The sequence below is a fragment of the Hevea brasiliensis genome, chromosome 17 (genome assembly GCF_030052815.1).
Source record: "Hevea brasiliensis isolate MT/VB/25A 57/8 chromosome 17, ASM3005281v1, whole genome shotgun sequence".
In the NCBI taxonomy this organism is placed as follows: domain Eukaryota; kingdom Viridiplantae; phylum Streptophyta; class Magnoliopsida; order Malpighiales; family Euphorbiaceae; genus Hevea; species Hevea brasiliensis.
In genome coordinates this window covers 18,563,601-18,591,071 of record NC_079509.1, presented here as the reverse complement: position 1 = coordinate 18,591,071, position 27,471 = coordinate 18,563,601, and the positions used below count along the sequence as shown (strand labels likewise).

The 27,471-nt window shown below is 28.8% G+C and overlaps 1 protein-coding gene and 1 pseudogene across 1 annotated transcript; both read right to left on the bottom strand.

Moving 5' to 3' along the window:
• Positions 1–5,632: 5,632 nt before the first annotated feature.
• On the bottom strand, positions 5,633–7,630 carry LOC110636041 (protein kinase PINOID 2). The gene is made up of 2 exons (XM_021785562.2): positions 6,892–7,630; positions 5,633–6,654 (listed from the first exon to the last, which is right to left on the bottom strand). The coding sequence occupies exons 1-2, from the start codon at positions 7,464–7,466 to the stop codon at positions 5,781–5,783; spliced, it is 1,449 nt and encodes a 482-aa protein (XP_021641254.2). The 5' UTR covers positions 7,467–7,630; the 3' UTR covers positions 5,633–5,780.
• Positions 7,631–17,110: 9,480 nt separating this feature from the next.
• LOC110636050 (protein kinase PINOID 2-like) lies at positions 17,111–18,296 on the bottom strand (annotated as a pseudogene).
• Between the last annotated feature and the right edge of the window lie 9,175 nt (positions 18,297–27,471).

Genomic DNA, 27,471 nt, shown 5'->3' with positions numbered 1-27,471 from the left:
TAATAATAATAATAATAATAATAATAATAATAGCTATTTATTATAATATTAAAGTGTAATAATTAAATAATTTATAACTTATACATACATAATTAGAAAATTAATAACTTAATCATAACTTAAATAAATTGTAAAATTAATTAACAAAAAATAGAGAGACTTCAATGAAATTACTTGGCATATATATATAATTTAAAATTTTAATTTTTTTTAAATAATAATAAAATAATATAACATTATTAATATTAACCAAAGTAATAATATTAATTATTTATTAATTATACTATAAAAAAATATCAAAAAATTAAAAATTAAATATTCATATAAATTTCTTGTTTATTATAACAATGAAAATAAAATTTTATATAATTTCATTTTTTCATAATTCATTATATACATAGCATTCAATATATAATTGATAATATGTCTTCATTAAATATATACTAAAATAAGATAAATAAAAATAAAATAACATTAAAATAAATTAAAAATTATTAAATATATAAAAAATAGAGAAGATAAAGTATTTAATTCAATGTAACTACTTTTATAATATAATTTTAAACAGCATAATGTTTATGCTATGTATAAATAATTTATAATTTTTATTTTTTAATTTAATTTTTAATTACATTCTAAATAAGATAAACTATTATTATTAAATTAATTTTTAACTAAAATTTATCTCTTATTTAATTTAATTTGAATAAATTTTTATTTGTTATAATAATAAAATTTTAATTAATTTATGATGTAATTAATTAAAATACTTATTTAATATATATATATATATATATATATATATATATATATATATATATATATATATATATATAAGCATTTTCTATGATTACTTCAATTAAAATGTAATAAAATTACTTTATTCAAAATATAATTTAAATTTTATGAAATTTTTATATTTTATCTCATAATTTATGTAAATTAATTTTTTTAAGATTACAAAAAATATATTAGATTAATGAGAAAATAATATTATTTAAAAATATATAAATATAATTTTTTATTATTAATATAATAAAAATATATTAAATTACTAATAATGAATTGAATTATTTAATTTTAATAATAATGAAAATATATAACATTATTATTAATTAAAAATAGCATTTTATTATATTTTTTTTTAAAATATTATATCTTTAAATTTTTATAAAGTGTAAATTTTTTTATTAATTTGATATTTTTTTATAAAATAATTCTTTTGCAAAAATGGTTATTATTTTATATAAATTTATGATATAAAATAAATATATTTTATAAAAATTAAAAATTTAAAATATCATATTTTTTATTAATATAATAAATGTTAAAAATATATAATATTTTCTAAAAACATATTTCATAATTTTAATATTATAACTTTATTATTTTTAATCATTTTTACTTGTAAATAAATTTTTGATATAATCATATCTGTATTTTATTTTTGAAATTCTACTTCTATATAAAAATATAGTTGAGAGATAATTTATATATAAAAATTTAGATATTTAATTTAAATTTGAAAATATTTATATTGAAAATTACTGATAATAAAATATAGATAGTCAAAATATTAGTTATAATTGCATTCGATATATAATTATAATGAAATAAAATATTAAAAAGATTAAGAAATATTAAATAAGAAATTTATTTTAAAAAATGGTAATTAAATAAATATTAATTAAATTTATTTAAATAAATAAATTTGAGAATGATAACTAATAATTTTGAAAGAACTAATAAAAAAAAGTAAATCAAAAAATGATTTGAGAGCACTTAAGTGAAATAAAAATACTTAGTGAAATAAGAGTGATTGATATGTATCAAATATCTCATATGATATTCTATATATGAACAAACAAATGGAAACCATTTAAACAAAAGTTTAATTTTATAATTAAATATTATTTAATTGAAAAAAGTTAACAAAAGTATTTAAATTCAATTTTTATAATAGTAAAATATTTCTCATTTATTTGGTCATTTCAATTCAATGGCTATAAGTTACCTATAATGATAATAATAATAAACATTAATTAATATTAAGAAAATAAAATAAAAAATATTAAATTATTAACATAAAAATTAATATATACTAATTATAAATCAGTCAAATCTTTATATTTTATTTTTATAACTTTTCATATAGATTACACTTTTTATCTCTTAAATTTTTTAACAAATATTTCATAATAAAAATAACGGAAAATATAACAACATAATACAAATATTTATTAAAGATATAAAACAATTTAAGATTGATTAAATTATATGATATTTGATTATGAGATCACAAATTAATGATCAATTTTCTTTAAATTAATGACCATTACTGACTTTTTTAATTATTATTATTATTATTATTATTATTATTATTGTTGTTGTTGTTGTTAAATTATTTTTTATTTTAAACAATAATAATAATAATAATAATTATTATTATTATTATTATTATTATTATTATTAAGGGTAAGGGTAACATGTGGTAAATAATATTTTACATAAATAAATTTATAAAAAACAATATAAATAATTTTTAAATATTATATTTAATTACAAAAGTTTTAATTTTAAAAAATTAAATTTAAAGAAAATAATTTAAATCATAAATGTTAAGATAAAATTATAAATAATATTAATAATTAAAAAAGAAATAAAAAAATTAAATAATTATTATTATAAAAATGTATAAAACATAGTTATTAATGGAAGGTAACATGTGACAAGTTTTTAAAGAAAAGTATCACATGATATTTTTTTGAAAATACTACTCTACTTTTTATAGATATATAGATTTAAAATTTTTTCCAAAAAACATACTTTTAGATTTATAAATTTTAAATTTAATATTTAAATTTTAAATTCAAATACTTGAATTCAAGCACAACATGAGAATTAAAAAGTAATTAAAAAGTGGTCGACCAATTTTGAAAAATGGTCAACTGATTTTCTCTTTTATACAGACCAGCTTTACCAAAAGCAATAAGCAATCAAATACTTTTGTGACTTGATAGATTTTTAAAATTTTGTAAAAATTTAAAAATAATGACAAGCTTTTTTTTTTAATTAACTTTTGACCTATGATCATCATTCCTCTATTTTATCATATTTTAAATCATTAAAACATAAAATTTTTTATTGTAATTAATTGAAAGGCAAAATGTGTTTTAGTACATTGTATTTTAATATTTTTAGTATTAAAAACATGTACTTTATTTTGTTGGAACTTTGATTTCACATGCACCGTAAGGACAAATTATTAAAGTGTTAAATGATATTGACGTGGCGTGCAGATGTGGCGCCATGTATGATGTGGCATGCCAATGTAGTACCCACGTATGGCGTGGTGTCATGTATGATGTAGTACTTACATCAACACCACATTAATAGTTTTTATACCATCATTGATTTTGTCACCCAAGCGTAAAAAAGTAAAAGTGCATGTCTTGATTTAAAAAAAAAAAGTTCAAGTCCTAAATGTTAGAAGTGCAAAAATTTTAAAAGTAAATGAAAAAAAAAAGGAAAGAGGGAGATAATGAAAGAGGAATGGAAGAGAGAGAGAGAGAGAGAGAGAGAGAGAGAGAGAGGGGGAGGGGGGGGGGGGAGGGGGAGAGGGGGATAGTAATGGAGAGTGAATACAAATAGATGGAGAGAGAGATAATAAAATATATGAAGAGAGATAGAGATAGATTGACTTTCAACGGTTGTCGCTTAATCTCTCCTTATCCTTCTTTCTCTCACTCTGTCTCCCTCCATTTCTCTCTCTCTTTCCTTTTATTTTTAATGTACGTTTAAAAGCACAAAAGTTTATATATTTCATTATCTCTCTCTATATGTACCTCTCTCTCTACTGTCTCTCTCTCTCTCTCTCCCTCCTTATTTTCTAATAAACTTTCACAATTTTCACGCTTTTAACTTTTAAGTTTTAGCTTTTTTTTTAATATATAATTTAGAACATATACTTTTACTTTTTTGCATTTAGGTGATAAAATTAATAATGACATATAGAGATAAGCATCACATCATATATGGTGCCACGTCATACATGGTGTCACATCAACATGCCATATTATTATCATTTAACATCCTCCAATTTATTCTTACAATGTAAATGGAGTCAAAATTCTTATTCTTAATTATAACAAAATAAAATATATATCCTTAATGTTAAAAAAGATAAAGTATAGAGTATTAAAGTATACTTTACTCTTAATTGAATCTACGACTTCACTTAATTGTTGCACTTCATAACTATACAAATACACACAATATATATATATATATATATATATATATATATATATATATATATATATATATATATATATATATAAGCTCTTATAAAAATAAAAAATAAATAAATAAAAAAAAAAAAAAATATATATATATATATATATATATATATATATAAGCTCTTATAAAAATAAAAAATAAATAAATAAGATTATCCAATTCATTTCCTTATTAATTAAACACTTAAATAAAAATAATAAAAATTTGGGGTATACCATATTCATATATGGCCATATTCATATATAGGCCCACAGTTGCATCGACCGGCTCGCCCATCGTATCTTTACCCCAGTGTGTCACTTTCTACATGCATGCTATAGCCACAAAGAGAGTCCCAAAGTGGGGAAAGGGAAAGAGAAAGAAGCTCGCGTGCTTGTGCAAGCTGATGGGCGCCATTATACCCAACGCAAATTGCGTCTCTTCTCGTACTCCAAACTTAATTCCCTTTTTTCACCTTTATATATAGCCTGTTGACTGTATGACCCTTCCACTCCATCAATTCATGGAAGATTGATTTTTTTTTTTATAATATTTTATAGGATATCATTTAGATTATTCATGATTTAATTTGATGATTTCATTTAATATTAATATTGAAACTATTTATCTAACTTGATTTAGTTCAATAGTTAAAAACATATCATTCACTTGACATGTATCAAATTGGAGTCTTCATTTTTCTTATAAAATAAAATAAAATTATTTAAGAATATACTAAAGTTATAAGTTTTTTATCTGTTACAATTTAAAAGGATTTAGTTAAGAAATAAATTTTTCAGTTAATATGTGCAAGTCCTATAATTATTGGGGATTCTTAAGTGTAAGCAAATCCATTACGGATTTTGAAGATTTTTAAGTCATTCCAAGTAATATGTGTAAGCAAGTCTTATAATAATTAGTGAATGATGTTATTGATCTTAATTGGTACCCATAACAAAGGCAAAGAAGGAGCAGGGAGAAATGATGGAGTTTTTGTTTGTTAGCATAGATCGGTGAAAGGACATGTGAATGCTATATATGCGATGAAATTGGCGATATCAATGTAAAGAAAGATTCCATTCCAATGGTTTCCTTCTCATATTTTTATTATATTTACCATCATTGTAGAAGTGCCATAATTGTCACCACATCATCCTTCATAGGCTTCTCATGAGGATCATATTGCCACAATTAAGGGACCCTCTCCTTTTGCACGTAAGCTCACGCATTAATTAATTGCATTTATATTATTATTTTTATTATATATATTTGGGAAACAATAATACAGGTCAAGTACTATGGTAATCTAATTAATTAATTAATCTAATCTCTGTAAATTAATTAAGACTTTACATTGATTAGTTAATTCTCCAATTCAATATATTAATAAATCTCTCATTTCCAGGAAAAACAATGGAAACAACTCGATCTTTGGTGTCATACATTGATAGTTTTGCTTCCTGTTTTGCCTATTATTTATTTATTTACATTTACTAGTTTAATTAGAAGTAATCAAAATGATGAGGGATCTGATATGGAGCTTCTCTTTCTTTCTTACTCAATTTTGGTAAGTGAGCTCTACTTGTAATTCTGCAAGCATCACTTGGGAGCTCAGGAGGCCTAACTGACCTAATCAAAGCCCAATTCACTCCTTTGAAGAAGCCATGCCTCTTGAGTTCAACAGAGCCCTTTAAGCTGCCAATTCTCTTCTTGGGATTCTTCACTAGAAGCTTGCTTATAAGATCTTGGGCTTTTACCATTTCTTCAAGTTCTTTGCTACTGCTAACCACAATTCTTGGAAAGGTTAAGGGCTGTTTAAGGATGTTAATTAAGGTTCTCTCATTGTTTTCACCTTTGAAAGGTGTTCTTCCATATAACATCTCGTACAAGAACACCCCTAGAGTCCACCAATCCACTGCACTTCCATGGCCTTGCCCTGAGATCACCTCCGGTGCTAAGTACTCGTGGGTACCAACAAACGACTTGGATCGAGCGTCGATGGGTTCAGCCACCAATTCTGGGTCAAGTTCTTGACTTTCTTGATGATGACCACCATCAACTCGTTCTGTAATTGTTGTGACTCTAGAAGGTTTCTTCCTCTCGTTGGAAGCTGAGAAACAAGAAAGCACAGGCTGTATGGGTGTGGCGCAAGATGGTGTAAAACAAGTTTCATACTTGTGATCAACGGCTTCGAAGTTGGGTTTTTTAGACCTTAGAAGCTTTGGAACCACATCGCATTTGAGAGAAAGATCGAAATCTGAAAGCATTATGTGACCATCTTGTCTTACTAACACATTTTCTGGCTTAAGGTCTCTGTAAACAATTCCCATCATGTGGAGATACTCTAGGGCTAAAAGGGTTTCAGCAGCATAAAACCTGAACACATAAACATAATCATCGCTTAACATAATTAGTTTAAGTTAACCCAGAAGATAAAAGTATCATTATTCACATCCTTATTTCATTTGGAAACAGATTGATAAGTACACACTAATAATGTGCTTTAGAAAGAAAGTTCACATACAGTGCAAATATAAGCCAAAAGAGAAAAGCATAGCTACACAATTAATATATAGAAATTCTAACACAATTAAACAGAATTTAATCACTTACTTAGCAGATGAAATGTTAAAGCGCCTTCCTGGCTGGCGTTGCCTAGCAGCATACAAATCTCCACCGGAGCAGTACTCCATCACCAAGCATGAATAATGAGAAGCCTCGAACTCTGCGTACAGAGTAGGCAAAAAAGGATGATCGAGCATGCCCAGAATCTCCTTCTCCATTTCAGCTCTCTGCAACTTGTTCCTTATAGCAAGTGTTTCTTTATCCACCACTTTCATGGCATAAAAGCACCGAGGCAAACCCACCACAGGGTTTCTTATCTGGCAAAGATAGACATTCCCTAAATCTCCACTGCCTAACTGGCGAAGCAGACGAAAATGATCGAGCCCAACTCGGCCACTGGCGATTTGTAGCCTCTTAATGGCCTCCCATGAGACTTGGTTGGCCTTGTGTGGCTTGTGGGAAGATGAGAGTGAAGATTCAGATAAAGAAGACGTGATGGAGACAGAGCTTCGACGGCTGCCGAAGCTGAGGTTGCTCATCCAGCTACCGCTAGAGTCAGGTATGGTTATTGAGGAAGAGCTGCTGTCGTAGTCAGATTCATCTCTAGGTAATATGGTTGCCATGGTGAATGAGTTGGAGGTAGGAAATGGGAAAGGGGCATATGTATGAGTTTTTGGTGGTGGTTTTTTTTTTTTTTTTAATGGGAATCAGGGCTAACTAAGCTTCTTATAAGGAGCTTGGAGGCCAGGCCTTAGCCTTATGAGTTTTTGTAACACAGGAAAATATAATTATGTGCTTCATCAAACATACTGTTACTTTTCTTAATACAAATTCTCTGAGTTTTTAACCTTAAATTTTGTGCCGCGGTGGCAATTTTGTTATTCTCAGGCAAAAAATGCCCCTTCTCGAAGGGCGGCGGTCAAAAAGCGTTTCTTCTTTTGCTCTTTTAAAAGCCAAGCCATTGTGTGTGCACCCATTTTCAAGATGCGTTTCCGAACCATGCAATCGGCTACTGAAAAAAAAATTAAAAAAGGCGCCTACTAATCCCGACCCTCGTCGTTTTATTGTTAAAACGATGTCACTTCACCTCAGTCAAAAATCAATCATCTTTTGACAGCTGCCTTTTGAATGGTAGTTCTCTCTTTTCTGCCATGAAAAGTAGCGTATGTAAATAAATATTAATTTTTTGGATTTTCGACAATTTTGATGCTAAAATTTAAATGTTTATTATTAATATTCAATTATAACCACTAAGTTATTTTAAAGGTAATTTAATTATTTAATAATCTCTAATTACATATTAATTCATATCATTACCATTATGCATGGACCAAGCAAACTTTTGTGCTTTGCTCGTATGGTTATTATTAATAGTTTATTTAATATATAATTTTTAACAATAATAAAAAAGGAAAAGTAAAAAGAAGGAAAAAGGGATAGCACGAAGAGCCCGTGGATGAAATTGATCACCAAATCAAAAAGTTGAATTGGGGAGCTGAGTGTTGATAAATGAATATGATCTATCAATCTAATCTTTTTATGACATTCATGTGAATCTATATATTGTTTGTAGGGGACCTCTTCTGCCTCTTCATGTGGCTTCCTTCTTCTCCATTCATTCATATGCTCTCATCATTCCATTAATTAACTTTTTTTTTTAATTCTTGATCGAATTCAACTCTATTTTATAATCACATTATCATTTTTATTCATGAAATTTAGAGAGAATTATTATCTTTTTAATTATTACTTGAGTTGCCTTGGACATAATTTTTTGATTTATCATTTTCTTTAGTATTAGCGTTTTTGGGGCACTAAGTGATTCTGCAGAATATAATCGGAACATAAATTCAACGAATATTGTCGCAATGATCTTTAGCTTTATTCTCTAATTACCTATATTAATTCAAGTAAAAAAATCTTAATTGAGCTTTTTAATTTATTTAATATTAATTAAGATTTAAATTTAAAATTTTATAATTCTAAAGACAACTCTAATATTACTAACAGGTGATTGGATCACTGGTGTGGAGTTGATTCCAAATGGACTTTAGCTGTAACATTAGAGTTCCAAATACAGAAGATATCCTTATTGAGAGGATCTTACTTGAATACCACTACCGACTCTAAGCCTGGATTATTTTCATTTGTATGTGCGAATTATCCTTATGGGGAGGACTTTACTTTGAATATCGATCTTGACTCGAGTGTAAATTAGTTCCATCCATACAGTGTGAATTGGTTTGTATATGCTGGTCATATTTACTAGGAGAGTTTTATTTAAATATCACTTTGATCCATTTATAGATTAGTTCCATCTATAATCTGTATGTGCAGTTATAGAAATTTGATTTAACTTATAAAAATTAATTTATAAACTAGAGTTTATAAGTATTTAAATTTTAATCAATTAAATGTTTGATTAAAATACTTATAAATTACTGTTAAGTTGTTGATATGCAAGGTGAAATTAACTTATAAGCATATTTATTATTGAAATAATTAAATAAGATTTGTGATGTAATTTTAAAAAATTAATTAAGATAATATGATAGAATATTTTATTAAATTAATTTATAAGCACTAAAATAAAAAAAAATTAATTTCCCTCAATTTATTTTTACAAATTCAAAAAATTATAAAAAGACAAATAAATTTATTTTTAAAACTTATAAATTAAAATAAACAATCTCTATACACATACTACATGATCAATAAAAAAAAAAACAACTCTAGTATTACTAAAATTTTAACATCAACACCTCTTCTTAGACAACCCTTCTACTAATATGTCATCCACAATAATTTAGAAAATTAAAAAGAAAAATTAAATTAAAAATCTAAAAATGTTTCACCGAATAATTAATAATTAATCTTTAGACTATAAGGAAAAACATGATGATCCTATACATCTCAATTTAGCCGTGATTAGACACAAAGGAGCGCCAAATCAGAATGGTTTTAGGCTTTAGCTAGTGTCACATCCCCTATGATTAATATTAATTACCCTCGACTCGTGGCTCTATAATTACTACCACAATTTTTAATCATTATTTCATCACAGAAAAGAAGAAAAAAAATAATTAAACCTTTTTATTTTTGGCATTAAGGGAAAAAAAATTGGATTTTTCAACTTTTGATTGAAGTGGATACTGCCGAAGAGATAATACCAATCTTGTGTTCTATTTGATGGGATTTGGACTTTGTGAAGACTCTCTCTCGGATTTTGCTTAATTTGTATTTTTTCACATAAAATAATAATTTTTCTTTTCTGTCATTGCTGCACTTTTCTCTACAAGATCTTATCATTTTCACTTTTGGTTGTAATTTCAGGTAGCATACCCGGCAAAATTTGCAGTGCTGCTTAGTGGCAAATATATAGGAAAACTCAATCCTCCATCACTTGCTCCATACATTCTTCTCCCCCTTGTATTGTACCATCCATCTCATATCCACACCATTCTTTCTTATTTTCACATCATTTACCTAATTCACACCAATCACATTTTACAAAATAAATAATACATATATATTTTTTTATTTTTATTTAAGAAGTCATGGCTTTGAAACTTTAAGTCACATGATGGAAAACTTCCCTGATATAGGTATTATTTTTGTCATCTTAATTGTAGGGATTTGCAAACAAAAATAAAATGATTAGAGGTCTATTAAAATTGGACCCAGCGAGAATTCTAAGAAGTTTAAGTTAGAAGGGTGGCATTATGATAAAGAAAGAATATTTGAGAGAGTAAAGAGAAGAATGGAGAGATTGAAAAGAAAGAGTAGAGGAAGAAGGAAACTTTTTCTTTTCACCTGTCCTATTTACAAAGAAAAGTAATAGAGCATATTTTTAGGTATATTTTAAAAAATATTCTCTGATAGATATAATTTCTTAATTAAAGAGATATATATTATATATGATTATTTTATATTATATCATCATATAAATAACTTTAACGAATAAGACTGTATATTAACTACTCATAATTATGAAATATTTCGTATTTTGAATCACCTTTATAAGTGTTATATTTTATTAAATTTCGATTAATAAATTAGGATTTGAATTTCTGTGGATTGTTGGTTGGGGAGAAAGATGGTATGGGAAGAAATTAATATGAGAATGAATTAAAGGGGAGAGTGTTAAACAAATTAAAGAAAAGACAAGAATGTGCAGAAGATGAAAGAAGGAAAAGAAAAGGATCAAGAATCAGTATGTAAAGACTGAATGGTTGGAGGAGGCACTGAGCAGAAGATGGCCAACCTGACAAACCCACAACACAATGTACGTAGCAACTAATAAGCTTAATTTAATTAAAAAATATTCAAAGTATAAATTTCAGTGAAAAAGAAGTGGACCATATTCAAAGGGATTATGGATTGGATGCATATTCTGCGAAAACTGCATCTCATCTGATCTGTCTGATCTAATAATGGTAATGAATATAATATTCGTAAAAATCAGTCAATTTAAATTTATTTTAAATTTAATTATTATTATTATTTAAAAAATTATTAAAATCTATTTAAATTTTTTTATAAAATTATTTTTTATTAACAATATATATTTAAAAATTTAATAATTTTATAAAATATTTAAATTTTATTTATTTAAAATAAAATATATTAAAATTTATAAATATTATTATAAAAATATAAATTTTATATATAATTAAGTATTTATGTAATGAATTCGATATTCGACATACAAAATTTAAATCCATCACGGATATTAATTTTTAAATCCGAATTCAGTCTAAATCCGATCATATATCATTCAAACTCGTTTTATTAAAATTTAATCAGATCAGATACTCGTAAAAATTTGATCTGTTGTTATTCCTAGTCAGATATCTTTTTCACCCCTTTTTTTTTTTTAATATATATATGTATAGAAAAAATTGTATCTAGGCTCCTGTTTTAAACATTTCATGATTGTGTTTGTGCTTTAATTATATTTTTGTTGGTTTGTGATGTGTTTAAACTTGTTTGACAGCTTGAAAATATATATATTTGTGAACTTTGAACTGATTTGTTGATGATAAGAAAGGGAGAAAAAGTGTTGTTATTGTTAGTTTGAGTTATGGTATGTTTATGTTTAAAGTGTTTGTTTTTTGTGCGTTGTGATGTGCTTAAAAAACTTTGACTTTGGGAGACTTTATTAATGAAGTTATTTTGATAAATTAATGAATATTTCATAGATTGTACAAATGAGTGGAGCTTTAATGAGCTTTCCAAAGCTACACTTTATTTGAGCAGGTTACATTTGGTATGCTATAATTAAAGTTATATTATAATGTTATTATTTTTTATATTTAATTATATTTATTTGATAATATAAAAAATTTTGATATAATAAAATGATAATTATGTATAATCAATTATATATAAAGTAATGTAATGATTATTATATGCAAAAATAGATATAATTTTGATTAGTTATTTTAATTTTTTTTTTCTATTTATTCCCATAACTACCACCATCACTACTATAAATTACCATTATTGCCACAACAACTATCATCCTGTCACCAATACCACCACCAGTATCATTATCATCATCACTTGACCACCACCTTTACCACCACTACTGCTGACCATCGTCACCACCACTTAGTCATTACCAATGCCGTTACCATCACTATCCCCACTCTACCACCACTCTTGCCCTGTCACCATTGAGATTCCATTAGTTTGTAATTATCAAAATGGACAAAATTGTTAAAGTGAGCTTAATTTTGATAATAACAAAATTTAATGGAATTCACCGATCTAACAAGTTTCAAGATAAATTTCAGGTTACTAGTGATAAGAAAATAACAAGGGATATTAAAAAAAAAGGCATAGAAGGCACTTCAAGATGATTGAGGATATGTATGTAAACATTAGCTTTTATGTAAAATGACATTTAAATGTTTGAAAACGTTTTGGGGTTAAATTTTAATGATTCAAAGTGTTAAAATAAATTTTCAAATACTATTTTTAAAAATCAAATTTTTAGTTATAATAGCTAAAAGTAGTTGGTATTTCACAGTTTTAACTAAGGTTGTGTTTGGATTCATAGATTTTAAGTTACGAATTTGGATTAGGATCAAATACCTTGTTTGGTATGTTTAAAATTTAAATTTTAATCAATCCAAGGTAAATATAGAGATTTTAAAAAATAAGAATTTAAATAACAATATTAACTATATTATTTGAAATTTAGAGTCAACTTAACAACAAAATTTTTATTGAATACTCAAACAATCTCTAATTTGTATTTAAAATTTGAAATTCTTTTTATTATCTTCAAACCATATATATTTTTAGATTTACAATAAATTTTAAATTTAAATTCAATATTTAAAATCTAAATTTTAAATTCAAATATACGAATACGAATCCAATCACAACATAAGAATCAAAAAGTGGTTAGTCAACTGATTTTCTCTCCTATACAAGCCAGCTGTAGCAAAAGCAGCAAGTAATTAAATAATTTTGTGACTTGATAGTTTTTTACAATTTTACAAAAATTTTAAAAATAATGACAAATTTTTTCTTTTTAATTAACTTTTGAGCTATAATCATCATTCCTCTATTCTATCATATTTTAAATCATTATAACATAACAACTTTTTTTTTCAACTTTTGATACTATAATTAATTGAAGCGTAAAGTAAATTTAGTATGTTGTATTTTAGCTTTTTTAGTATTGAGAGCATATACTTTATTTTGTTGTAATTAAAGACACAAATTTTAGCTTCATTTGCACTGGAAGGACAAATTACTAACGATATTAAATGACACTGACATGACATACAGATGTGCCACCATATATGACATAATATGCCGATGTGGTATCCATGTATGACGTAGTGCTATATATGATGTGGAGCTGATGTCAACACCATATTAGCAATTTTTATACCATCATTCATTTTGTTACCTAAGTACAAAAAGGTGAAAGATACATATCTTGAATTGAAAAAAAAAAAAATTCAAGTCCTAATGTTAAAAGCGCAAAAATTTTGAAAGTATATGAAAAAGTAAAGAGAGAGATATAATGAAAGAGGAACGGGAGAGAGAGATCATGAAAGATATGAAGAGAGATAAAGACAAATTGACTCTCCTATAACTGTCTCTTCATCTCTCACTTTCCCTCTTTCTCTCACTGTGTCTCTCTCTCTCTCTTCATATCTTTATCTCTCTTGCTCTCTCCCCCCTATGCGCCTCTCTCTCTCTCTTCTCCATTCCTCTCACTTTTTCCTTTTATATATATATATATATATCTTGCTTTTAACTTTTAGGGCTTGAATTTTTTTTTTTTTGCAATTTAGTACATATATGTTCACCTTTTTACACTTAGGTGATAAAATAAATGATGACATAAAAATTGCTAACATAACATTGACGTTAGCACTACGTCATACATGGCACCACGCTAGCACGTCATATATGGGCACCATATTAACATACCACATCAACGCCGCGTTATACATGGTGCCACTTCAACATGCCATGTAAGTGTTATTTAATACTATTAGCAATTTGTCCTTAAAATATAAACAGAGTTAAAATTCCTGTCTTTAATTGCAATAAAATAAAATATATGTTCTCAATGCTAAAAAGGATAAAATATAGGGTACTAAAGTGTACTTTATCCTTAATTTAATCCATTATTCCACTAAATTGTTGCACTGTATAACAATATAAATACGCGCACACACACACAAAATATATATATATAAAATGAAAACTGAAAAAAATTAAAGAAATTATCCAATTCATATCCTTATTAATTAAACACTTAAATAAAAATAATAAAAATTTGGAGTATACCATATTCATATATATGCCCACAGTTGCATCGACTGGCTCGCCCATCGTATCTTTACCCCAGTGTATCGCTTTCTACATGCATTCTAAAGCCAAGAGTGTCCCAAAGTGGGGAAAGGGAAAGGGAAAGAAGCTGGCGTGCTTGTACAAGCTGATGGGCGGCATTATACCCAACGCAAATTGCATCTCTTCTCGTACTCCAAACTTAATTCCCTTTTTTCACCTTTATATATAGACTGTTGACTGTATGCCCTTTCCACTCCATCAATTCATGGAAGGTTGATTTTTCTTTACACTATTTTATAGGATATCATTTAGATTATTCATGATTTAATTTGATGATTTCATTTAAAATTAAAATTGAAATTATTTGCCTAACTTGATTTAATGTAGTGGTTAAAACATATTACTCACTTGGTAAATATCAAGTTCAAGTCCTCGCTCCCTCTATAAAAAAAAATAAATTATTTAAGGGTGCACAAAGCTTGTAAGTTTTTTATCTGTGACAAATTAAGACCATATAAATTTATTTTTAAAATTAAAATTGAAATTATTTATCTAACCTGACTTAAACTAGTGGTTAAGACATTATTTGCCTAATCTAACTTAATCTAGTGATTAAAACATATTATTCACCTGATAAATGTTAAGTTAAAGTCCTCACTGCCTCTATTAAAAAATAAATTATTTAAGAATGCACAAAACTTGCAAGTTTTTAATCCGTGACAAATTAAGACCATATAAATTTATCTTTTCAATGTAGTTAAAATTTAAAAGGATTTATTAAGAAATAAATTCCTTAGTGAATATGTGTAAGTCCTATAATTATTAGGGATTCTTAAGTGTAAGCAAATCCATTGGGATTTTAAGTCATTCCTAGTAATACGTGTAAGCAAGTCTTATAATAATTAGTGAATGATGTAATTGTTCTTAATTAGTACCCATAATCCAGTAGTTTCAATTATACATTTGGCAATTGCTATAGTTACTTACACTTCCTTAATTATTTATAATAGCTATTCATTCTTTATAAGTGGTCCACAAGAAAAATCTGCTGTTGCAATTATGATTTATCACTTTGTTTCCTTAATCACCCTTTTACTAATTGATTTTTTGTTAGGTTTTATAGAAATTTAAAATTGTAATTTTATAATTTTAAATAATAACATTATTTAAAGTCTATTGAATGTATTTAATATAAATTTAAACTCATATGAAAATGAATATGAGAATGAATTTAATAACTCTTAAATTAAATATTTGTACTGAAATTTACATAGAATTAATTAAAATATGTATATAAAATACATATTAATAAGCTCATTTTTATATTAACTCGAGCTCTCTGTAGCTACATCATATTTAATTTATCAATAAACTTTTTATTCGATGAAAAAATTTAGTGCAAGTTGCACAACATAAATCAATTCCTTTTTGCTATTTTAATTAATTTATTTTTAATTAAAGAGTTTTAATTTTGATTAGCAAAGGTAATAAATTTTCTTTATTTTAATTATAATTTATATATTTCTGATAATTTTTTTTGGATTAACGTTTGATTTTACTCTATCATCTCAATTAATTTAAATTCAATTTAACTCAAAGATTAAGAAATTAAAATTTATTTTTTAATTTTTATCTAAATTAAAAAAAATTAAAATATTTAATTTATAAATTTTAATTTTTGAATTAAACTAAATTATAATTAAAATTTTAAATGATTTTTAAAAAAAAAATAGTTAAATTTAACATTCAAATCAATAGAGATAGAAATTAACATGTAGTGAATTTTTTTGTATAAATAACCAATGATGGTATGGAAAAATGAATGGGAAATATATACTTAATATAGTTGATGATTGGCTATTTATTTATCATAATATGATGTAGGTGTGTATGTAATTATGAATGCAAAGAAGGAGCTGGAAGAAATGATGGAGTTTTTGTTCGTTAGCATAGATCGGTGAAAGGACATGTGAATGCTATATATGCAATGAAATTGGTGATATCAATATAAAGAAAGATTCCATTCCAATGGTTTCCTTCTCATATTTTTATTATAATTACCATTATTGTAGAAGTGCCATAATTGTCACCGCATCATCCTTCATAGGCTTCTCATGAGGATCATATTGCCACAATTAAGGGACCTTCTTCTTTTACACGTAAGCTCACACATTAATTATTTACATTTATATTATTATTATAATATACATTTGGGAAACAATAATACAGGCCAAGTACTATAGTAATCTAATTAATTAATCAATCTAATCTGTCAATTAATTAAGACTTTACATTAATTAATTTTTCTAATTCAATTTATTAATAAATCTCTCATTTCTAGGAAAAACAATGGAAACAACTCAATCTTTGGTGTCATACATTGATACTTTTGCTTCTATTTTGCCTATTATTTGTTTACATTTACTTTTTTAATTAGAAGTAATCAAAATGATGAGGGATCTGATATGAAGCTTCTCTTTCTTTCTTTCTTACTCAATTTTGGTATGTGAGCTCTACTTGTAGTTCTGCAAGCATCACTTGGGAGCTCAGGAGGCTTAGCTGACCTAATCAAAGCCCAATTCACTCCTTTGAAGAAGCCATGCCTCTTGAGTTCAACAGAGCCCTTTAAGCTGCCAATTCTCTTCTTGGGATTCTTCACTAGAAGCTTGCTTATAAGATCTTGGGCTTTTACCATTTCTTCAAGTTCTTTGCTACTGCTAACCACAATTCTTGGAAAGGTTAAGGGCTGTTTAAGGATGTTAATTAAGGTTCTCTCATTGTTTTCACCTTTGAAAGGTGTTCTTCCATATAACATCTCGTACAAGAACACCCCTAGAGTCCACCAATCCACTGCACTTCCATGGCCTTGCCCTGAGATCACCTCCGGTGCTAAGTACTCGTGGGTACCAACGAGCGACTTGGATCGAGCGTCGATGGGTTCAGCCACCAATTCTGGGTCAAGTTCTTGACTCTCTTGATGATTACCACCATCATCTCGTTCTGTAATTGTTGTGACTCCAGAAGCTTTCTTTCTCTTGTTGGAAGCTGAGAAACAAGAAAGCACAGGCTGTATGTGTGTGGCACAAGAAGGTGTAAAACAAGTTTCGTAATTGTGATCAACGGCTTCCAAGTTGGGTTTTTAGACCTTAGAAGCTTTGGAACCACATCGCATTTGAGAGAGATCGAAATCTGAAAGCATTATTTGACCATCTTGTCTTACTAACACATTTTCTGGCTTAAAGTCTCTGCAAACAATTCGCATCATGTGGAGATACTCTAGGGCTAAAAGGGTCTCAGCAGCATAAAACCTGAACACATAAGCATAATCATAGCTTAACATAATTAGTTTAAGTTAACCCAAAAGATAAAAGTGTCATTAGTCACATCCTTATATTTCATTTGGTAAAAGATTGGTATACGTACGCACTAATAATGTGCTTTAGAAAGAAAGTTCACATACAGTGCAGATATAAACCAAAAGAGAAAAGCATAGCTAGACAATTAATATATAGAAACCCTAACACAATTAAACAGAATTTAATGACTTACTTAGCTGATGAAATGGTAAAGCACCTTCCTGGCTGGCGTTGCCTAGCAGCATGCAAATCTCCACCGGAGCAGTACTCCATCACCAAGCATGAGTAATGAGAAGCCTCGAACTCTGCTCATAGAGTAGGCAAAAATGGATGATCAAGCATGCCCAGAATCTCCTTCTCCATTTCAGCTCTCTGCAACTTGTTCCTTATAGCAAGTGCTTCTTTATCCACCACTTTCATGGCATAAAAGTGATACATGCATTTTGCATAGCCATTTAGATTAGATTTTATGGCCATTTCATTTATTTGTTAGTTACTTTTAGCTAATTTTATTAGTTATTTAGATAATTTTCCATAATTATTCATTTTTGGGTTAATTTGTAATTTGTTTTGTTTTGCAGGTGAAAATGGTATTTTTGAGAGACTAAAAAATAATTGTGCCAGTGAGCAGTGATTCTCAGAGCCAAAATTATCAAAATAAAGCTGAATATGCATAACCTACTGTAACATCACAGGAAGTACTTGGAACCATTGATTTTGCATAGAATCTGCATAAGAAACTTGCACAACTTGTGTAACTCTTCATAATGAGCTAGCAAAAAGATTCTCTCACGTGAATTTCACCTCAAACACATCATTTTAGGGTTATTTGTCAGAGAATATAAATAGTATCATTATCTCAATTTTTTTTTTTGGGGGGGGAGGGGGTAGGGGAGGAGAAAGGAAGGAAGAAACGGGAAAAAGGCAGAGGAACAGTCAGAAAATAGAGTAAGAGGCATCACTCTCCATTTCTGAACCAGATTTGGAGTTTTCTTATTTTCTTCACTACTTTCTACATTTCTTGTATTGGGTTTCTTAGTTCTTAATATAGTTTTAAGTTTTATTTTCACATTTACTCAAAATTTCTTGTAATGGATAGTGAGTAATTTTTCATAGATTATAGAGTTGGGATGTAATATTTAAGATATTTTATGGATTTTTATTAGATAATCTATATTTTGTTTTTTTATGAGGTTTTATCAATTTCTTGTGTACTTAATGACATGCTTAGTGTAGAGTGTAGGATCCCATTAAGTATTATTCTTAATCTATGGTTGAAGCACTGAAAGGAGAAAACTCCATGATAGATAATCAAGAAATTAGACTTAATTAACTTAGATCTAGAAATAGACTAATGATTGAGAGGATTTACAGATTAATTAAGGAACCTAATGGGTCTTGATTAATTTTAACTCCACAAAAGTAGGATTAAGTTAATTAAGACACTTTTTGTCTTACTCGAAAGGGTATTCAAACGATTTAATAATTAATTTCCTTGAAACCTATAATTAGAGACAGACTTTTGACAGATTACATCATTGGACGGATATGTGACGGAATATCTGTCACAAATTTTTTAGTTATTTTTTTAATATTTTAATTATTGACGGATAGAATATTCCGTCTCTAACCCGTCACAAATTTTTGACAGACAGATTATTTTGTCACAACTTTGTGACAGACAAATATTGCCATCAAAAAATTTGTGACGGAATGTATTTCTATCATAAATTTGTGACAAAAAATAATTGTCCGTCACAAATTTTTGACGGAAAACATAATTCTATTATAAACTTTGTGACGGAATACATTATTTGATCACAAATTTGTGATGGACAAATATTGCCGTCAAAAACTTTGTAACGGAAAATAATTGTCCGTCACAAATTTTTTTACTGAAAACATAATTCTGTCACAAACTTTGTGATGGAATGCATTGTTCCGTCACAAATTTCTGACGGACAAATATTGTCGTCAAAAACTTTGTGACAGAATATATTTATGTCACAAATTTGTGACGGAAAATAATTGTCCGTCACAAATTTTTGACGGAAACATAATTTCGTCACAAACTTTGTCTAATTCTAGCTTTACCAATTATATATTTTAACCCTAAATTCACATTCATGCCTTTGCTCATTCTCTCATCGCCTCTCCCTCCCCCTCTCTCTCTCTCTCTCTCTCTCTCTCTCTCCCAACCTTGTGCCTCTTGCATTATCCTTGCCTAGTTGCTATCCTCTCCTCCTTGAAGCTAGTAACTCTTTCTTGTAGCTGCCGCCCTTAATCTCATCGATGCGCAGCTACTTCTCCGTCCTTCCCAGCAAAATTGTAGGATTGATTCTCGGTTTCTCCCTTGCATAATCGCAGGAATGACGGCCATTGTGCGGTGACTTTTTCAATTCTCAAATTCCTACCTTTTAATATCGATTATGTTGCTACGTTTGGGAATACATGGGACAAAATTATTGAGTTAGCTAGCTAGGACTTGAAATAACGATTGAATCAATTTCCTTTTAATGAATATGATAAACCCTTGACAAGTTCTTTTTGATTTCTGACTCACGGCATTGTCAATATTGGATTGGCTACCTTAATTTCTAACGATTGCTGTCTATCCCTTCTGCTCTGCTCATTAATTTTGACCCTTTCTACTTTTAATGCAGCTTCAACCAATTTTGTGAAGTCAGAATCCCTAAAGCTATTATCATAAGCTTGATGTTGTCATTCAGCCCTTTCTCAAACCTTCTGCACCTCTCAGCTTCTGTGGGTACTATTTCTCTCCCATATCTACTCAGTCTGACAAACACTCTCTCATATTCTGCCACTGACAATAGTCTCTGCCTTAGACTGATAAATTTCCTTCTTCTCTCTTCGAGGTACACATTATTGATATACTTCTTTCTAAACTATGTAAGAAAGAACTCCCACTAATCATCCTGAAGTAGGGACACAACACCCTATAGGTTTTATTCTGGGATGCAGTGAAGTTGTCTCAACACCCTTCCCGTTCTTTCTAGCCAATTTTCGACTGCAATGGGATCATCTTCCTTCTTTCCCAGAAAGTCCACAATCTATATTTTCTTAATTTCTCCAAATGGGACTTCTATGGTGGTAGCGGAGGTTGTGGCTGTGGTTGTGGTGGTGGGACAGCCCCTATCATCTGCCTGTAGAATTTGGTCAGTTGTTAAAACAAGGCAAACTGAGGCTGTTCAGGTGCTTCTGGTGCTGGTGGAGTAAGTTATCCCCCGCATCCAGCTTCAGCCATGGGTGGAGCATGACTCTCCACCTCTTCCTCAACTGCTCTCTACAATGTCGGGTTTATATCCTAACTAAAATAATAAAAAATAACAGATATGCATTAGTATCACCTCGACTCTTACAAATGTAATGCATGGTATAGACTCTATCTAAACCCAGAAATGCCTAAATCGTGCTTTGATACCACTAAATGTGATACCCTCTTACCCACCTACAGTGTAGCCGAGCAAAGCATGTCACACTTGGTACCAGAGCACTTTAACTTATTTTATTGCATTTCTTATTACTCACATTTTATTTTATTTATTTGCTATCAATTTATTAGCTGGAGAAATTGATGGAATTTTTCCTAATTTATTAACATTTTGACGATTTTCCCACCTGTTAAAATTTTCAACAATATCATCTCAAAGTATAAATTGTCTCATAATCCCAATATTTCAAATCATTTATCTCAATTTCTCGATTTTCATTCATACATAGACATATAAATTTGGTACTCATTCATAAATGAAATACTACATTTCATTAATGTACATAATTACAAATAATTATATAGTTCCATAATTTACATGATAAAATAAATATCTAACACAAAATACAAAATACAAAATACATGATATAGCCTAGTGTCCTACCCAAAATACACTGCAGATGTGGTGACACTGGAGCACAATGCAGATCGGTATGCTCACCTAGTCTGAGGTCTGATGAGCTCTCTATCTGTTTCACCAGTACCTACGCATGGCAAAAAGCGACGCGCTAAGCAATACAGCTTAGTGGTGCCAATATAAAATAAAAATAAATTAAAATAAATAAATATACAAAAATTATGTTGTTATTTCATGCAGACTGGATTTTTGATAATTAATTGTAATATTATTAATTTTAGTACTTTTTATGTTCATTATTTGGTTATAAATTATTAAGACTTATTTTGGTTGCCCAAGTAACCTATACCAGTTGACTGGACTGGATAAACGGGTAAACTGGTATTGGGTACCAAGTACCTCGGGCCATCACACCATCGATCACAAAGTGTCTGCCAGGTGTGCAATAGAATGGCTAATAAGCCATATCAAACATCAGGCATAAAGCCAAGTGTATCAATCATAGCAAAATGGTTATAGGCCATAATATCACAAAATGGCACGATATGCCATAAATCACGGAATGGCATAAAGCCATATACAGTACTGCTATCAGAACCCTATTGGCATGCCAACCTATCCAAACCAATCGTACTAGGAGTACTAGGGCATATTACAAAGTTAATTATTTATTTCTTCACACTTAATGTTTGATAGTTACTATTCACCTTACTATTCATGCATAATTATCGACTTTTTCATAATTAATAGGTAGGCAAGTTCTAATTACACTAAAATACCATATTTTGGGTTTTACATATGCAGGCATTGGTAGCCAATTTCAATTCAAAACTCATTGGAAGTTATTTCAAATTTTCAGATTTGGTCACTTAGGTTTATTGTTCTATTGGAGCAATCTACAGTGAGAATTTGGCTAAATTTTCTTCATCAAAGTTGTTCCTTAATGTGTCTTCTTTGATTCCCTTTTTGAATCACTCAATTTGGTACTTTGTAGCTCAAGTTATGGCATTTTTACCATAACTGGCCGGATTGATCCATTCCCAGATTTTTTGGGCAGAATTTGGTTTTTGCAGTTTTGGTATCCTAACTTTGGCTAGCAATTTGAATTATTTATAGTCAGAATTTGTGTTTTTATTCTTCATGAAAGTTATTCTACATTGTCTAAGCTTTCCATGGGTTTAAAAATCAGGTCATTTGGACCTCTCTACACAAAGTTATGGCCAATTGCACGAACACTATTCATTTGGTGATTTTCCAAGTCCAGAATTTTGGTTACCTGGATTTAGGCAATTTTTAGGTCAACTTAAGTTGGTTTTCGGAGCAGGGTCTCTTCACAAAAAATGTGGCATTATATCCTTAGTTTCAGCTTCAATTGGCCTTGCACCAATTGAAGCTACACAAGTCAAGTTAGGGTTGCCCAAACACACTGAACTCAAATCCAAAATTTTGTAACACATAAGGCAGCCTAACCATTTCAATATCCAATGCCACATTTAATCCCAAATTAAGGTCAAATCATGCCAATTGGTCATCAATTGACCTTAAGAACACTAATTTACCATCAATTTAGTAAAACCCTAATTTTCCCTCAAACCCTAATTCCCAAATGCTTCAATCTTACTTCACACATAACAATTAAGGTTCTAAGTTCCATATTCTCATTCAAGGCCATCCATAGACAACTTTAATTCCATTCAAATTCATCTAATCCATCTATCATTCATGGCTACCAAAATTTGAAGGATGCCCTATCATGCATATTTTTGTTTAATTTTCATAAATCTTAACTCACTTCAATGTCCTACCAAAGAATATAATGAGAGAGAGAGGAAATGGGCACTAACGTTAGCAGGGCAAAATTTTCTCTTTGTTAAATCTTCACTTTCTTGGCTTTTCTTGGCTGCCAAACACCTTAACAAGGTTTTATGACAAGTTCTAGTGAAGAAATTTATGGATTTTAGGGTGAGAATTTAAGGATTTTGAAGGTTTAATGAAAGAACAACAATGGAAGAGAGAGAAGGAAGTGGTTCAACCAAAGTTGGGAAAGAAGAAAGGAGTAGATTTTGTTTTTCAAATTTTGACTTCTTTTACTCTTTTTAATGTATGTTAAATGTGCTTGTTGAATTTTGATTGGCTAAGGGGTTTTAATTACATCATGCACACAAAATACTTATGTAATAATTGAGTTTAAAATTTCTTTTTCTTTTTTTTTCTTTACTCATTTTTAATTAATTTTTTATCAATATTTATTCATTTTTTATGTCATATATCTCACTTACTTAGATGGACAAGTTGGTCAAAAATCATCTCTAGAGGCAAAATGATCAAAATGCCTTTCGTTTAGCTTAACGAGCTAAAATTATCTGTACCGACTTAGAAAATTTTCTTAGTATTTTCTAAGCATTCTATTGCTATCTAAGGCTCAACAACTCTTTACTGGAGTCCCAAAAATTATTTCACAGGGTTCCCCATGGTCTAGGATTGCTAACTGTCTTCACAGCTGTTTCTCGTTAGGGTTACCCATCGCTGTAGCTACGGCTCATTTAACTTCATTGCATTTCATTTCTAAAATTTTTTCTTAATTTTTCTTATCATTATTTGGTTTATTTATGACCCATCACTTTAGTTTAAATATAGTTTTAGACATTCTGGCTGTCCAGACAGACATTAGTCACCGAAACAGTAGAATGTACGGACTTCTAAAGTGAGGGCGTTATAGGTATAGCACATTCACATACACATTATACATCACTTAGAAATTGTACATATTGCATACAAATAGATTTCTTCCATTTAGTTAATGCATTGCTCATTTTTAGGAATCATGCATTTATGAAATAAAATCTTTTTCCAAATCCCTTGAAGTTGCTTTTGAGAATGATTAAACTTAACTTTAGTTGAGTTTGTGGATTGAAAGTTTTCCCAAGAGGTGCAAAGTTTTAAAGTGTGTATCCTTTGCCTATATCTTCTTAGCCAAAAAGCCACCCAACTAGTCATTTAGAGACTGGAGTGCTTAGAGAGAGTTATAGGATAAAAGATAGTTAAATGATATTTCACCAATCCTAGAACAAATTTTCTAAACCTTTCGAGGTGAAATACCAGCTTGTACTTGAAAAAGGAGATGATTAGGCATTCTTTGATTGCAACCCTCTTATTTTAAACTTTTAACCTTCCTTTTTATTATAACTAACTCTTGTAAACCCCTTTGAGCCTTTATATTCTAATTTTTCTTGAAAACCCTTATTGCTACCTAGCCAATGAACCAAACACTCCAACTCTTTTCATGAGAATAATTATTTATAATATTAGGTACACTATAAAAAAAAAGAAAAAAATAATAATAAAAGAGAGAAGAAATGCTTGTCATCTTGTAAAAGTGCTATTATATGTGCTTTTCACTATTGTCATTCAAATTGAAAGAAATCCACCCAAAGTAATTAAGGGAAATAAGTTTTTTTGTCATATTTTTAGGGACAATTATTAAGAGAAAATACAAGATACAAATTTAAAATATCAAAGTAGTCCCTTATCTTTTGTATTTTGTAAAATATGCTAGCACTTAATTAGTTTAGTGTGCATTTCCTTCTCCTTTGTGCTTTGATATATATCCAAAAAAATTAAGAAAAAAAAGAGAATGTGTACCTTATATTTTCAAGATTAAAAATAATCTCATGCTTTGAATCCCTTTTATCCTTTTTTTCTTAACCTCATTTTAAACCCCTTAGCCCCATTACATCCCTAAAAAGATATTTGATCTCTTGATAGTACTTGCTACATTAGTGGAGATAGGAGCAGGGAGTTTTCCTATGGGATTGGAGCTTATTCATACATCAATCAAATTCCACCATTCTATATAGAGACACTTTGATTATTGATTGTTCCATAATTCTTTTTGAGCATGACTTTCTCTTTTGATTAGTTGGTTTGGGAATTTTGGATGATAATTGACTTAATGGCTAAGCGGTGAAAGCTTAGATAAGCATTAGATTCTTTACATCTCAAATGATGGGTATATAGATTGTTGGTATGGCTAAAGGTATGTTAAGTTACTTTAATAGGTGATTTTCATAGCTCCTTGGAAAAGGCACCCCTAAAATTACATTATATTTTAAAGTTTGCTTAAGGAAAAGTAAATATTTGAGTTTAAGGGTATTTGATACATGCATTTTGCATAGCCATTTAGGTTAGATTTCATGGCCATTTCATTTATTTGTTAGTCACTTTTAGCTAATTTTATTAGTTATTTAGATAATTTTTCATAATTGTCAATTTTTGGATTAATTTATAATTTGTTTTGTTTTGTAGGTGAAAATGGTATTTTTGAGGGACTAAAAAGTAATTGTGCCAGTAAGCAGTGATTCTCAGAGCTAAAATTATCAAAATAAAGCTTGAAAATTGAAGAATGGAAAGTTAAAGAATGGAAAGTTGAAGAATGCAAAGTAGTCGAAATGTGCATAACCTACTGCACAAGGAGAATAAGCAATTTTCCAAACTTGCCGAAACCTGCCTAAGTTACTGCATGTATTGGGTTTCTTAGTTCTTAATATAGTTTCAAGTTTTATTTCCATATGTACTCAGAATTTCTTGTAATTATTATGGATAGTAAGTAGTTTTTCATAGATTCTGGAGATAGGATGTAATATTTGAGATATTTTATGGATTTTGATTGGGTAATCCATATTTTATTTTTTTATGAGGTTTTATCCATTTCTTGTGTGCTTAATGATATGCTAAGTGTAGGATCCCATTAAGTATTTTTCTTAATCCATGGTTGAAGCACCGAAAGGAGAAAACCCTGTGATAGATAATCAAAAAATTTGACTTAATTAACTTAGATCTAGAAATAAACTAAGGATTGAGAGGATTTACAGATTAATTAAGGAACATAATGGGTTTTGATTAATTTTAACTCCACGAAAGTAGGATTAAGTTAATTAAGGCACTTTTTATCTCACTCGAAAGAGTATTCAAAAGATTTAATAATTAATCTCCTTGAAACTCATAATCTCTATAAGATTGAATAACCAATTTAAAAATCCCAAAATAGCTTGAATATGAATCTCCAAACTCCAGAATTGCCTTTTTATTATTGTTAATTTTTAATTAAATTTAATTGTTTGTCTTTTTAATTCTTGCCATATTTCAATTTACTCATTTTAATTTACTGCTAATTTAGTTGAATCTTCATATTGGTAATTAGATTATTAATTTTGCATATATAAATTTCTCACCTCAAATTTTATCAATCTATCACTTGAATTTCAAAATTAGCTTAAATTAGTCAATTTTTATATCAAAAATTCAATCATTAACACAACTCCTCAAGGGAACGATATCTTTTCTATACTACTTGTACAATCCGTGTACTTGCAGCTGAGCCACATCAAAAAGCACTGAGGCAAACCCACTGCATGCAGGGCTTCTTATCTGGCAAAGATAGACCATAGTTACCAGATTCGCTCAAACCCCCTGGGAACCGCGATCTGGTTCGTGAGTTCCAAATCGCGAGTCATCTGCGTTCCAAAACGCTAGGGGACGCGATCTGGTTCTCCAAAATGGAGGTTCCAGCGAGAATAAAA

Bases quoted from the DNA above. Each gene is read 5' to 3' on its own strand.
- LOC110636041 (XM_021785562.2), bottom strand. From the start codon at position 7,466: ATGGCAACCATATTACCTAGAGATGAATCTGACTACGACAGCAGCTCT. The intron at 6,655-6,891 runs GTAAGTGATTAA...TTATGTGTTCAG, and splicing joins TTTAACATTTCATCTGCTAA to GTTTTATGCTGCTGAAACCC.